The sequence below is a fragment of the Gouania willdenowi genome, chromosome 6 (genome assembly GCF_900634775.1).
Source record: "Gouania willdenowi chromosome 6, fGouWil2.1, whole genome shotgun sequence".
NCBI lineage: Eukaryota > Metazoa > Chordata > Actinopteri > Blenniiformes > Gobiesocidae > Gouania > Gouania willdenowi.
In genome coordinates this window covers 55808482-55823377 of record NC_041049.1, presented here as the reverse complement: position 1 = coordinate 55823377, position 14896 = coordinate 55808482, and the positions used below count along the sequence as shown (strand labels likewise).

The 14896-nt window shown below is 37.2% G+C and overlaps 1 protein-coding gene across 1 annotated transcript in view; it reads right to left on the bottom strand.

Moving 5' to 3' along the window:
- bmal1a (basic helix-loop-helix ARNT like 1a) overlaps positions 1 to 14896 on the bottom strand; it is a 31136-nt gene that overhangs the window by 2538 nt on the left and 13702 nt on the right. The window contains exons 10-19 of the mRNA XM_028449933.1: positions 14786 to 14878; positions 13457 to 13574; positions 12436 to 12585; positions 7995 to 8241; positions 6802 to 6908; positions 4730 to 4880; positions 4551 to 4630; positions 4308 to 4416; positions 1861 to 1954; positions 715 to 808 (exon numbers count right to left, since the gene is read on the bottom strand). Of these exons, the coding sequence (XP_028305734.1) occupies positions 715 to 808; positions 1861 to 1954; positions 4308 to 4416; positions 4551 to 4630; positions 4730 to 4880; positions 6802 to 6908; positions 7995 to 8241; positions 12436 to 12585; positions 13457 to 13574; positions 14786 to 14878 (1243 nt within the window). The remainder of the gene's footprint in view (positions 1 to 714; positions 809 to 1860; positions 1955 to 4307; positions 4417 to 4550; positions 4631 to 4729; positions 4881 to 6801; positions 6909 to 7994; positions 8242 to 12435; positions 12586 to 13456; positions 13575 to 14785; positions 14879 to 14896) is intronic.

Here is a 14896-nt window from a genome sequence, read left to right as displayed (position 1 = left end):
GTTACAAAATAATGCCGTTAATCGCTTTTTTTTTTTAGGCACTCCAAACAGTGCAGAACTGTTGTCATTTCAAGAGTTCCCGGTCTACCTATAATACTGATGCACAGACTACAATAACAAAACTGAAGACTGCAGAGCTGCTCAGCTTAGTTGGTGTTAATGTTGTCTTAAAACCCAGTTGTGTGCAAATTGTGCAAGAAAAACTTTGGCAGCCGGAGCTTTCGCACGGACGGACAGCACGGACAGCTAGCGCAGACACATGAACAGTGCTAGCTGCAACATTCTGAAGCATACCGTGTCTGACAAATGAACAAGCTCACTGGATGAATATTATTATATTATTATAATATAAGTTCGGTTTATGATGTGCTAACTTATAGCGCTACATGTGACGTTTTATTTCATTTGTATTTTCTGTTATTTGGAGATTGACAAAAGTACACATGTCTACGCCTGCATCTGTTTAAGTCTGTTAAAAACAATAACTTTATAAAGACACTTTGTTATATATCAATGTTTTGATCTGCCACAATAATGTAATTTAAATGAAAATACCTCAAGTTGGGGGAGTTTGTGAGCTATGTGCGATTAAAAAAACAGATTAATTAAATTAACTATTTACAGAGCATAATTAATAAATGGCACACATTTTTAAATCTATTGACCTCATTAAAAAAAGAGAAAAGGCTGTTATAAAAAGGCTTGAGGACTCACTCATGATGGAGGGGTTGGAGTAGGGGTACCCCACAGAATCCGGTCCTGGAATTATCCCTGTGCTGGGGAGCTCAGGCGTCCCTCCGTTCTGGATCTACAGGAACGGCAACACATTAATGACCAGCAACACCAGTGACATTAGGGTGGTTCACAAAATTCTTTTTTTGCCAGGTCGCTTTATGCCTTGTTCACAACAACATTGTTAGCATCCGTTACCAAAATGGTTGATGTTTTTCTATTTTCTTTAGGTCATTCGCTGACAACAAACCATTGAAAAACTATATATGATCTATTTTAGAAAATTAGAATAATACACTATAATACAGTATAACATCTACAGGTATAGTGCAAATGTCCTGAGGGAACAACAACAATGGTGCAAAATCCAAAATAAAATATAAAAGTTTTAGTGCAACAAAATTTCTACTTTTCTGTTTGGTTTTCACGAGTCAGCAACAAACATCTTAAAACCAAAGAACACAAAGTACAAACAACACAATAAAATTATTACTAAATATGCATAAATATGAGCAAAAGATCAGCAGGTAAGGTTACAGATTTTTTACATTATTATTTAATTAAGAGAAAACATGTACAGCCATTGTAAATGGTGTGTTTCATGTATTTTGGGGGGTGTAACTTGGCACCCCTCCAGCAGATGGCGCCCTAGGGGGCCACCTAGGTTGCCTAGAGAGCAGGTCGGCCCTGTTTTCAGGAATAGTTTTTGAACTGTTCTAAATGTTCTTACTAAATTAGTATGGATACAGAGAGAAACTATTAATGCCCATATTTACCTTTATATCGTTTGAGTTTCTGATATCTCTTACGCATTCTTTGGTTGAGCAATAAAAAAAGTGTGCCATCCTTTACGCACGTTATATTGTCTCAACTTTTGGTACAGACATTCAAAATATCAATAGGAACATGGCAAAATGGCATCAGGCAAAATTTGGAACACTTTTTTTTTATTTTTTTATATAGCATTATATTGTGAACCACCTTAAGTGACATATTTAGACCCAACCACAGCTTTAAATTTATGGAGCTACATCTTATTTTTGTGTCAATAATGACAGAGTTTAAAGCGCTCTCAGGTGCTTCAGGTTCCCGCCTGTTATCACAGATATTTAGACATGTGTGTTTTACCTTTTTTCCTCCTGGGGAGCAGGTGTCGGGTGGGGGCGTGCTGGTAATATTCAATGGGCTGGAGCCACAGCTAGAAGGGGAGGAGCCTCGAATCCTGATGAAGAAACAAGAAAGATGTGGTTGTAGTAAGCAATATAAAAATATCTTACTTTCTGATGGAGTCAAACTTGATTCACTTTAAAGCTGTATTTTTTCATGCTTTTTGATCTTATTCCATAGCAAAGAGATTCACGGGACACAAAAATCCTTTAGAGTTCTTTTTATTGTCCAAAACAAATAAGCAAACAGCAACTTAACAAAATTATTTCATATGAATTATTTTATAAATGTTACTTAAAGGCCTAATAAGCAGCATTGCCCCACAATAAATATAACCATAGTGCTAAATTAAGATAAGACAAAAGTTTTTTTTCATTCAAGTTCAACAATTAAAAAAACAAATAAATAGACATTTTTAGGCTGTGATAATGTGCAAAACTTGTAGCTACAGCATGTTTTAATACTAATCTGTTCGTGGCTTGTCCAACCACAAAATATTTCGATAACAAATACAGCTTTGTTTAAAGATTAAAAAATAACAGTAGCAATAATCATTCATAAGTAATGTACTGAGTGTTTTATCAATATTTAAGTAACAAAGTTACTATGTCAGCACTCTTTGGCATTTCACTTGTATGGCTTTATACTGGCTGAGAGAATCCATCAACTCCTTTTAATATTTTAATAAGGCATTATTTCATGTGCTACAGTAATACTAAATGTGGTAAGGGGTTGTTTTTAAAAACAGCTTATTTCACTTACTGAAAAAAATGCCACTAGCAGAACAACAATAATAATTAAAGATGCACCGAAATGAAAATTTGTGGCTGAAGCTGAAGCCGAATAAAATATAAACGCTTGGCTGAATAATACCAAATGTGGTTGTTAAGTTTTTCACTATTTTTTTTAATACTGCATAAATAGCCTGGAATGAATTTTTAGACATGTTTTTATAAAGAAATAAAATGTCAGAATATTCAATAAACATCTACTAAATATTCCAGAAGCCTTTGCTTTAAAAAAAAAAAGCCAAACAAAGTTTTCCAATTATATTAGGCCTTCAAATAAAACAAAACATGCATTCCAAAAGAAAAATAAAGTGCATTAAAGGGGAGGTATGATGAAAAAGAAATAACTTTTGTTTGATATACAGTGACATACATTCCTTTAGCCTCATTCAGAGGGACAAAGTTGAAAAAGTTGTGTTTCCTCCATCCCTTGTTATTCCACATTTTGTAAAAAGTCAGCTTTAAACGGGCGAGTTTGGTTTTTCCCACGTTGGTAAGTGACGTCACCTAACACGCCTCCTAGAATGTGAGCTCCTCCCTCTCCAACTATCCAACAGCTAAAACAAATACTGTGGTTTAATATATAATATATATTATACTTTATTGCCATATACAGTATGTAGATGCAAACTGCACTGGACACCCAAACTGCACTACTTTTTCTGCTGCCGATTGTGTTGGGAGTCACTGCTTGGAGCCACGGCCATTGTTTACACACATCAGCTGTTAGCAATCCGTGCTAATGCTACACCAGCCTATGACGCAAGGCCCGACATCACTTGTGAACTGAGGAGGAAACGATGGGGATGTTTACGGATTCGTGACTCACAGCGCTAACAATAGCGCCGTCCAATGTGGAATTGGACGGCTTCCAACTTTTACGCGGTGACGGATGACGAAGAGCGGTAAGCGGTAAGGAGAGAGTCTGGCTGTGTTTGTGTGCGGAAAGGAGGAGCTGCTGCTGCTGGTTCTGCAGCAACGCGCACACTTTTCAGACTCAAAATCACTGGACGTTGTTTAATCGCATCATACGCTACTATTCGGCCTTGCTTTTAACTCACTAAACCGAAAGCGGCTTTTTTTTGCAATATTCAGCCGAATGCATTTGGCCACCGAATATTCGGTGCATCCCTAATAATATTATTATAGTGACTATTATTATTTTTATTACTAAGCATTTTCCCCCTCACAGTAATTCAATGAAAACAAAAAACAGAAACAGCATTTTTCAAAATAAAAGATGTTCTGCAAAAAATACTCTTTCCACCATATGACATAATATGATACAAGTTAAAATCCATGATTAGAAATGGTTGATGCATCTACTTTGAAACAACTGTGATACTAAGACTTTGTCAGTGTGAAAAACTAGCAAACACTGCTCTATTTTTCACGAGGCACAATCTGTGTCCATTTGTCAAATTAAAGCCTTGGTTCCAACAATGACTCAGCCTGAAGACAGACATGAAGCACTCTGTTAAAGGTCGGACCTCTCACACGATCTGTCAGAAAGAAGAAGACGAATCTTGGCCTCACATCTTATCTCATAGAAATTGATCAAATGAAGCCACAGAGCTCCACTGGTTTTAAATAAAGTCGAAAGAACTTGATGCTGCTCACCTCTGGATCTCCATCACTTCCTCCGCTATCATGCGTCCGATCTTTCCCGCTCCTGCTCGAGTTCCTCCAGGAATGCCGGGCACCGTCTGCAGCGCTCGCCTTCCTCCTCCTACAGAACAATCAGAGACAAAAATAAAAAAGCTCATTAAACAGCCTGACAAAGGAAGATGGTAAATCACCACATGTGCTCTTTTACTGCATCTATTTTTAATTAATCCCTACAAAACAGAAGAAGAACTTTACCTTCTGAGGTTAAGACACTGTCCATGCTCTGAGGAGAGGCAGCAGATGGAGGGTAATCTGATCCTTCCATAATAGGACACCTGAGGAGAGCGTTAGAAGCAGAATTAGCTTCTTGTCTTCAAATCATTCCGACAAAAAAAACCAAAAAAAAAAACCAAGAGGGTTTTTCTGGCACTTACGACACAACGGTGTTAGTGGAGACGATGTACTCCACCTCCTTGGTCCAAGGGTTCATGAAGCTGAACCATCGGCTTCTCAGTGTGATGAAAGAGCCGTCCTTGATCTTGAACTTGTAACAGTTGGTGTTGATTTTCTCTCTCATCTGCAGCACTGGGAACAGAGGCAGGACTTTGAAGAGAGTGTTCTGAATCTAGAAGGGGCTCAACTGCATTACTTAAAGAGTAACTAAACCCCAAAATCTATTTTTTTCCACTGATTTCAAATGTATTTGACTAAAATGTTGAGAGTTGGACCAGGATCAATCAACAGCACTACTTCATACCCAAAATATTTCAATTTGGCATATTTAGTTGTTCAATTGTCAGAGTTACTGCCCTCTATGGATTGAAAGCCAGCTATTACAAATGATTTCTGCTATTGGCTGAGAATAAGATCATGTGACGTTTTTGGACCATCTTGCGTTATAAACAAGAACTGTTAGCCCCACCCCTTTTATAAAAACACCTGTGGGCTCTACAATCTGTGGTGAGTAGGTTAGATTGAGAGAAGAGTGAATAGAGAGGTGTAATGAGTAGTTAATATAGCATAGATTGTTTATTGGAGATTTTATAGTATAGACTGGGCATGTCTTAACTGCTCCAGGAGCCCCGCCCATAATCAAGACATTTTTTTTCCCCATTAAAAGTGACATTTATTAAACACCAAATATCATCTCTACAGTTTCATATCAACAAACCCCAAAGGTTACAGATCTACAACACATAGAAAGAAGAATGATTGATCTGTAATTAAAGCCATAGCAGAAGTGTGAAGCAGCTGATGATTCCAACCGTTTACTATGCGTTAATATACACAGACAAGCTTGTTATCTTCTAGATATGACAACAGTAAATCTGGTGGACTTTGTTAGATGTCTAAAAGTGCAACTGCATACATTATTCTTTGATATCATAGCTACTCCTTAGATGCAAAACATGATCACATTGTCTAAAGATTTCTTTAAAAATTAGGGAATAAATTCTGGATGTTACAATTTAAATCTTAAGGCAAAACCCATCAGGATATGTCATTCAGGTTAATTTATTTTGTCTTAAAAATGTAAGTCATTTTTTTCACCTAAGTCAATGACACTGAATGGGCCGGAGATAAAGGGTCACTCTAGAACATCTAAGACATGCATCAGAAATGTGCTTATCTACAGAAAAGCAAGACACATTTGTTAAACAGTGTAGTCACATGTGATCATCGCTGCTCTCTGACTACTCAGTTTCGTTACTAACACGCCACCTGCAAACATCACATCTGGGTTCTGTATCCAGGGGAAGACATTTCACTTTTAGAACCAACAAACAATTCACAAGCCAAATGCTAAACACTGACACATGAATGTAATTGTGCTGCATTCACTGACACCTTGTTTCAAACCTTGTGTTTACTAAGATGGTTTCCTTTGATGCAAGGTCTGTAGTGAATGAAGAGCTGCTGGTAATGTCACCCCCTCCTGGTTAGAACTACTACCAACAGGCCAACTGGTGAGTGTGTTAGCAAGGCATTTTTTAAATTTCCTTCCTAGTGGCAGGTCAGGAGAAAGCAGGGGTTTAGTTACTCTGTAAGATATTTTTTAGTTCATTACATGCTGCATAGAGCAAAAACATTTCATGGACTTGGATGATTATTGTTACATTTTGCAATGCAAAATATTTCTGGAATTGTGTCCCTTTCCTTCGTAAATAGAGCCACGTGTGATGGAGTTTAAGAATTTCATTTCTTTGCAACTACTGTAATTATTTCTTCTCACTCATCCTTATCAACTCTTCTTCGATGCTCAGTTTCACTTCTTCGCAAACTATAAAACTGCGACATCCAGTTTGACTAAAATATCATCAATCTTTTAACCGTTTAGGGACGGGTGGAACCCAGTGATGTACAGGAGCCTTGGTATTGTTGACATGTGATACCGCACTCTTTTTTTTGCCATTATATTTCAAAACCTAAAAATATTTTGGGGGTTTTCCTTTCTCTGAAGAAGCATTTCCTTAAAGCAAGTATTCACAGGCTTCTGAGAGCGTACCTTGTCTATGACACTCTGCGAGGTGACCGATGTCATCCTGGTGGAAATATTCATAAAACGAGGTTCCCAGCAGCTCCTGGGGCAGGTAGGCTAGGATGGCCGTGGCTCTGGACAAGGAGAAAACAAAAAACAAAAAAAAGACTTAAAAGGCATATTTGCAGGTAGCCAGATAAAGCTTCTCAGACAGGTTTAAAGTTATGCTTTTAATTTCAGCACATACAGTAAAGGTATCTTTAGCCGTTAACGGTACAGTATTATTACTAAAACAAATGGATGTACATAGCATGTGGCTCAGAGCGGAAGCTTGACTCTCTGTGACTGAACATGCCAACACATTTAAGCCATCTGGTGGAGAAACCAAGAGTAAAAAAAACAAACACAAAACTAGACAAACCCTTGATCCGACATGGGCAACTGGTGGCCCTTAGTCTATATCTGTACGGCCCCCAAGTCCACCAAAAAATGTAATTCAAGAAATTGGAAGTAAAAAAAAAAAGCTGAACATAATACACAAAATACCAATAAATACGCGAAGCAACAACAAAAAACCCCAAAAAGTTAGAAAAAATTCACAAAGACTCATTAATAACAAAAGGACATCAGACACACAAAACCACCACCTAAACACACAAAACAACAACACATACACAAAATGACTTCAAAGACGTACACAATGCTTGCACAATTACATAAATTAACTGAAAAAAACAAAACAAAAATACAGAAAAACTACAAAAAAAGCATGCAGATTGCAGATGCAGAATAAACAAAATGCAAACATAACACATGAGAATAACAATAACACATATAAAGACTCAGCCGTAATTCCCAAATTGATAGATAAATACACAAAATGACTCCAAAAACACACAAAATGACAAAGAACTCAGAAAACAACAACCAAACTACACAAAAAGAGAACAAAGACAAATCCCTTTGTTTTCTCATGCTTGAATTGGTCGTTATTGCAAGAACATTGATAATGTGGCTCTCAGATCAGACAATCACATTTTTGTGGCCCTGCAGCGATAAGAGTTGCCCATCCCTGCGCTAGTTCATGCAAACATCTCAAAAACCCAGATTCCCTTCTACTATTAATTTAAAATGAATAATTAATGAGATGTTCAAAACTTTTTTTACATTTATCAGAACCAGATCCCATCCTGTTCATAAGATCATTTAAGCACACTCACCTCTGGTCAACAAAGACAAATTTGCCGTCGATGGCGTGTCGTGAAACATACTCGGTGGGCTTCACTCTGATGTCTGCCAGGCTGGGCTGGGGAACGATGTGCGGGTGCAGGCGGCCGATGGCCACCAGGCAGCTCAGGTTGCAGCCCTCGTTGTCAGGCTCGTTGTCCTCGTCGAGGCCCATCTTTGTGGGAGGCCAACTCTTAAGGTAGCCTGTGCTGTGGATGGTGCAAAAGCTCTTACGGTCTGCTGTAATGACAGGGAGAGAGAAAGAAAAGATGGGTTTTCAGGAATAAACAGCACTTAAACGTAGCAGGATACAAGAATCATGTCGAGCAAAGATTTAACAAGTCACTGAGCGGAATAAGACTTTTGTTTGGTTTCCCAGTGAGAGATTTCAGAGCTGACTGAGCGATCCAACTCAAACTCATTTTAAAAAGCCACAGAAACTTTCCCACCTTGTCTCATCAATCACCATCATTAGAAAGCAGCAGATCAATATTATCAAACCACATGTTCAACCATCTGGGCAATTTGAAACTTGGAAAAAAAATTTGACTTTTGACAAAATCATCTGGGTGTTAGTACCAATGTGGAATAATTGTCGACTAGCTTATATTAACAGAGAAAAATGCAATTTAATACAATATGTGGACTGAGAAACTTATATATATATATATATATATATATATATATACCACATAGAGAAAATCACATACGCTTTGAGAAATAGGTTTTACTAGATGGAAACCTGCTGAGGCCATAATTATCTGAACCCACCCACATATACATATTAATCCACTCACTCCAAACCAATCTTGTCAATCCCACATATCTGGTTCTTGTTTTTTTAATTTCATTTATTTTTATTTAAAGTTTTTATTCATTTTTTATTTGATTTATCCTCACCTGGTTGCCTTTATGAACAACATCACTTTGTTAAAGTCATGTGTTACTATTAAAATACGACTGCTACCATCTGTCAATCACAACACAATATGGATACAGCTGTAAGAATTTTAGAAAATGTAATAAGTTAGAAAATTGTGTTTGAAAATGTACCAGTTGTCTGCATTGAAGAAAAAAAAGTTCTAAAAAACAACAAAACAAATGAGATTTAAAACACTAAACAATATTAACTAGGGATGTAACGATTCACTTAACTTCCAATGCGATTCGATTCACGATACTGGGTTCATGATACGATTCGCTCACGATTTATTTTACAAAATGAGACAGTAGACAAATGATGACTGAATAACTAAAAAACGCATTTTCTTCGAAAAAAAAAACTGTACTATTTTCTTTTATCTTTCATTGTCAAAAAATCCCTTGATAAACTATGCCAAACAATGTAAATTACTTAAAAATAAATGCTGAATGAAATAAATAAATAGTACAAATGAAGAAGAAGCCTATTCATTTAAATTCTGGCTCTACAGTAAACGATGAAAAACTGCATAATAGTTGTGCAACTGAAAATGTATTTGTACCTTAACAAGTGGACTTTAAAACATCACACAAAGAAATAATATAAATAAACAAACTATGGCTTTCATTCTCTCTCTCTCTTGTTTCTCCCTTTCCTCTCTGTGCTTCTCTTACATTGGATTTCACATGTTCTTTCTTTCTCACTTCTTTCATTTTGTCTTGGGGAAGCCACAATGCTTCCACACTTATGATTTAAAACACGATACCGCCCTCTGCTGTAAAAAAAAAAAAAAAAAAAAGTACTGCGATTTCATTTCAGAATATCGATATGAACCGTCACACCTTTGAATCGATTTTTAACTGCCTCACGATTAATCTTTACATCCCTAATATTAACACTAGAAACTATCCTAATCCATTTACAAATGTAGACACATCACATGTCATGATTCCCAGAATAAAAACAGCTAAAATGCAAGAGTTAAGCAGCTATGAACATGACATAGTTGCTGGTGCAATCTCTATTATTTGTAGGCAATGATGAGAAAAGGAGGAGAAAGTAAAGGCAGGACTGGCCAGAGATGAAGAAAAGGCTTTAGTAACTCAAATAACTCAGTATTATGTCTGACTGCATGACTCAGGCAGATTGAGTCAACATTTGGATGGAACAACTGAACACAATAAATGTGGGATGATATCTTGGCACATTATGCTATAAAAAACAAAGTTAAAGTTTGGCTTCAGCCCACTATTTGTGTCTGATGGTTCAAGTCCATGTTTGCTAAAATGCCAACAGACTGAATGTTGCATGTGAAAGGGACTGTGGGAACTTGGATTTATGAATACAGTCTTCTCATTGGGCGCTGGGCGGAGGTACACCCTGGACAGGGCGCCAGTCCAGCCAACCGCTCACTCTCGTTCACTCCTATGGACAACTTAGAGACTCCAAGAATTTTGGATTGTGGGAGGAAGCCGGAGTACCCGGAGAACATGCAAACTCTACACAGAAAGGAACCAGGTGCCCACCCCAGGGCTTGAACCCAGAACCTTCATGCTGTGAGGCAGACGTGCTAACCACTAAGCCACCTTGCGCACCAAAACTAAATTTAAATGAATTAGTAACACTATCAACATAAAAATAAACTTGCTCAAAGCGCAAACAATAAACATGGCTCAATCAAAAAAAAGGCAAAATTTAACTGTAAACAATGAACTCGTGCACTTCTCCCAGTGTTGTAATTTTGCAACCATTAATGCAAATTCATAAGCAGCAGTTTATAATGCACGGAGCCACAGATGTCCATTAATCAGTGATAGCAAAAAGCGGTCGAAAAATCAGCCGGGCTAAAGTTAAAGGTTCCGCATGAGCGGTGACACTGGTCTGCATGACTTGTGTACCAAGATCATCTTCTGACTACAAAGATAAAGAATGAGTCGACACTTCAGTTCCTGAGCAGCGGGACATGGAGCCAGCTTTGTTGCCCTAACTCTCAAGCTGCTGCAGCACATCATAAACTGAAATCCCTAAACGTTCTCATTTATCATATTCTAAGTGTGAACACCTTAACAACACTTCACAAAACAATCATTTGCCATCTAACCTGGTAATGTAACAGGTGCCAGTATAAAAAGGGAATCATCGTAATTCACCTCACCAGTAGTCCTATTGCTTAAAGCTAATCAGTTTAATTTACAATCAAATACAAAACCTGAACCTAGAGCTGCACAATTAATCCTGATTACGATTACTGCATATCAAACCAGGGACTTTCTCTGCCCCAGTACTTGTCCAACCACCAGTGATATGACCAAGGCTTTATTAAGATACCTTAATAACAAGCGAGCAACGCTTCAGCAGTAATTCAGCAGAGTGACCAACCTGCAGCGCTGTTTTTTTTTTTTTTTAACTAGTTTTTATTAAGAAAAAGCTACATGTTCACATGCTCCGAGGTCAGCAACAAGTTGATATGATAAGGTTTTTTTTCTTTATATGCTGTAATTGTTTTCAATGAGTTTCACTCTGAGTCTATAACATGTATGTATGTTGTTAGCCCATTGTACCGGTACATTTTACATTCTTGGGTAAATTTGACTATTTATCATTATTCTTGTTTAAAGCAATATGTGAACAGTTTAGAGTGCAAAAAAAAGCTAAAAACGAGTTAAATAAAATCTTTTGATGAATAATCGTGATTACAATATTAATCCAAATAATCGTGATTATCATTTTGGCCATAATCATGCAGCCCTACCTGAACCCCCCAAAAAAAAATCACAAGAAAACACCTGACTTCAAGAAGACTTCAATCCAGTAATTAGTAAAAGGAAATAAAAAAGGTGAATGGCAGCTAATGAGAGCATTCATCATCTTAAGCTTTATTTATCCCTTCTATATAGTCCCAGACATGATGTAACAGCACTCAGCAATGCTTCTGCTGTTATTAAAACAGCTGAAATCACTGGGCCACACAGGGTGCTTACACACCTGACTTATTTGATCTGCATCAATACGCTTCATATGATTGAAAGAGTCTCACTCGGCTTCCAAATATAAAGCTTAGTACCAAGGATTGTTTATGGCGCAGTGGATTGAAACGGTTAAAAGAGTTACTTATAGAGCACTTTATTACCACCAATGGAGTCTGACAGTGCATGGAAACTACTTTACTGACCGACTATGATGTAACCATTAACATATGGGCGGAGACAGGTGGCATGCTTCATTAAGCAGAGTTATATCATCCTACAATTATTAGCTTCCGGCATTATTTGAATAAGGTCTAATGAAGGAATTACCTTGATGATGTAAGACCTGATTCTCAGGTGCAGTTTAGTTTTTCACTGTGCCATTTGGTTTAAATTCAGGTTGAATAAAGGAATATGCGTCAGACACTCCATGCTGAACAACAGAGGTTGTGTAAGGAGAACACTTGAGGTTAACCAAAGTGTGATTCCTTCTTCTAAAAAGGATGTGCCTCTATAAATAAAAGAGAAAAACCAGGAAACTAGTACCTTTTTTCTTTGAGCAGGTTGATGGAAAGTCTTTGTCCTCTACTTTAACTGAGGGCCTGTTGCACTTCATCCTGCAGAAAAATGACCGTCTGGCTCCAGAGCAAAGTCGAGATGGACCAGGGGTGATGTCTGTTTTCACTGGAAGACCAGCTGGAAACGTGCAGATGAATATAGTTATCAAACAAAAGGGGAAAAAAGGATACAGCAATAATTAATTGAACAATTAATTGTTTGGGTTTGCACCATTTAAATGTAATAGCCTTCACTAATATTTCAATCAGATCTTCTCAGGGTTACATCACTTGACAGTGGATATGAGAATCTCCCATATAGGATTAAAGTTATGATAAAGTGCTATCGTAGGCATTGTGGATAATTCAATTTCGATAAAAATAGAAAACATAACATACATTTTACCATTGTAACTAAAGTTATTGTTGCTATTTAGTTGTTTTAGTACTGATGTCAAACAGTTACACCAGTCTTGTTGTGGCTCAACAGAACAACAGAGACAATGAAACTTTTCTAGTTGAAGCAGAACATGCATTAAAATAAACACCATAATGGGGCAGGAGATGCTAGTACAGTAACTACATCTCCATAGCTTAGATCAGGGGTTCTCAACTGGTCTCAACCCTGGCTCCACATTTTGCTACGGTCATTAAATCGCAACCCACTCAATACAAGTCTGTGACCCATTTTTGGGTCCTGAGCCACTAGTTGAGAATCCCTGGCTTAGAATGTAACTCTTAAAAATAAATCGTACTAGCAAGAAAAGAACTACAAGTAAAGTAATGTCAGCCACTCAAAACGTATTGCATTTCAAATACAGCCAATCACAGGAGGTAAATATCATGCATGAAAATAATTTTCACCCAAACCTTTTTTAGTCTGAATCAATTGCAGTTCATTAAAATAAAAAGTATTTATAGAACAAAAGTAATAATGAAGTTCGCTTTACCACCACTCACACACAAAGGAAATAAAAAGAAGAATTTCATCTTATTATGTACTTGCTTACTTTTAGCATCAATAAGTCTCTCTCGTGGGGCTGTGTCAGAGGAGGACAGCTGTTCTTTGACCTTGGCAATGTCCTTTGGATGAAGGTAATCAAACAGACTCTGCCCTATGAGGTCATTCTTTAGATAAAAGCAGGGACACACAAAGAGAAACAGTATAAGTGACAGCATACACCATTGAAACTAATCCAGTTCAATTTGATAAATTTCTAGTTATTTAACGAATTAGGGAAGATTTTTCCCAGCAGCACAAATCTTTGATATTCAAGAAAAAGAAGGTCTTTCTTTTCAGGAGTTTGACACTCTGCTGTACAGTACAAAAATATACTAAAATGAGCTGAACACATACACCGATAAGATTCAGATAAGATTCAGTAACATTCTGTAAAAGAAACATATCTGTTGGAGATAGAGTACATTCTATCTTATTGTGTTTTTCAGAACTAGAACACGCATCACAATCAGAGCGATTCAGTGGCTTAAACAGCAGGCCTTAGTATAGATAGATAAAGGTTTTTGTTTAATAATGCCGACATTGAATTCAATGCACTTTTCTATTAGTAGTCTTATTATTAGTAGTCTTTTTGTGCAAATTGATAAAAGTGTGGTTTACCATAAAAATGTTCTTTTACTAAAATTCTTCGTACTAGTACAGTGCCCGTCGGAAGTATGTATTCATATAGTGGGGGCTTAAGTAGAGTTAGCAATTATGGCCAAATGAGTATGTGTTTGAAGGTTGAATGTACAAAGAGGTGTACATATTCAGTAGTGTTATAAAGGGGTATATTTATAGTAAAATAGGATCATCTTCATCATCAAACGTACTCTTCGTATGAGCATCATCATCATCACTTCGAATTTACAGGTAACATACGGGCGACCGTGGCTCAGGGGGTATAGGGGTCGTCTTCTGATCAATCCCAGTCTATATGTCAAAGTGTCCTTGGGCAAGACACTGAACCCTAAGCGTGTGAATGAGTTGATATTGAGACTACTTCAGTGTAGGCATGAAAGCGCTAAATAAATCAAGTCCATTTACCGGACGATCATGTGACGTCACAGCAGTGGTTGTCTATCTCCTTATACTCTCTTCTTCCTCCCAGTAATCTAAGCTCAGACGACCCTCCGGTCCGGTCTAACCCGCGTTGATTTCAAAATAAAATGACGTAATAAAAAAAACCTAATCTCCAAAAAAGTCAACACATTTCCACACATGTACCACATTTCAGGGAGATATGCGCTCCACACACACACAGACCTTCCTTGTATTCATAGATAGATATTGCAACCCAACTTATGTTTATATTTATCAGCATTGATAATAAGCTTACCTGACTGTAGTTGAGAATCTTGTAGACTGATTCAGAAACAAAAAGGATTTTCCCACGATCACATCCAACAACAAATAGAAAACCGTCTGAAGCCTGCATTAAAAAAACAAA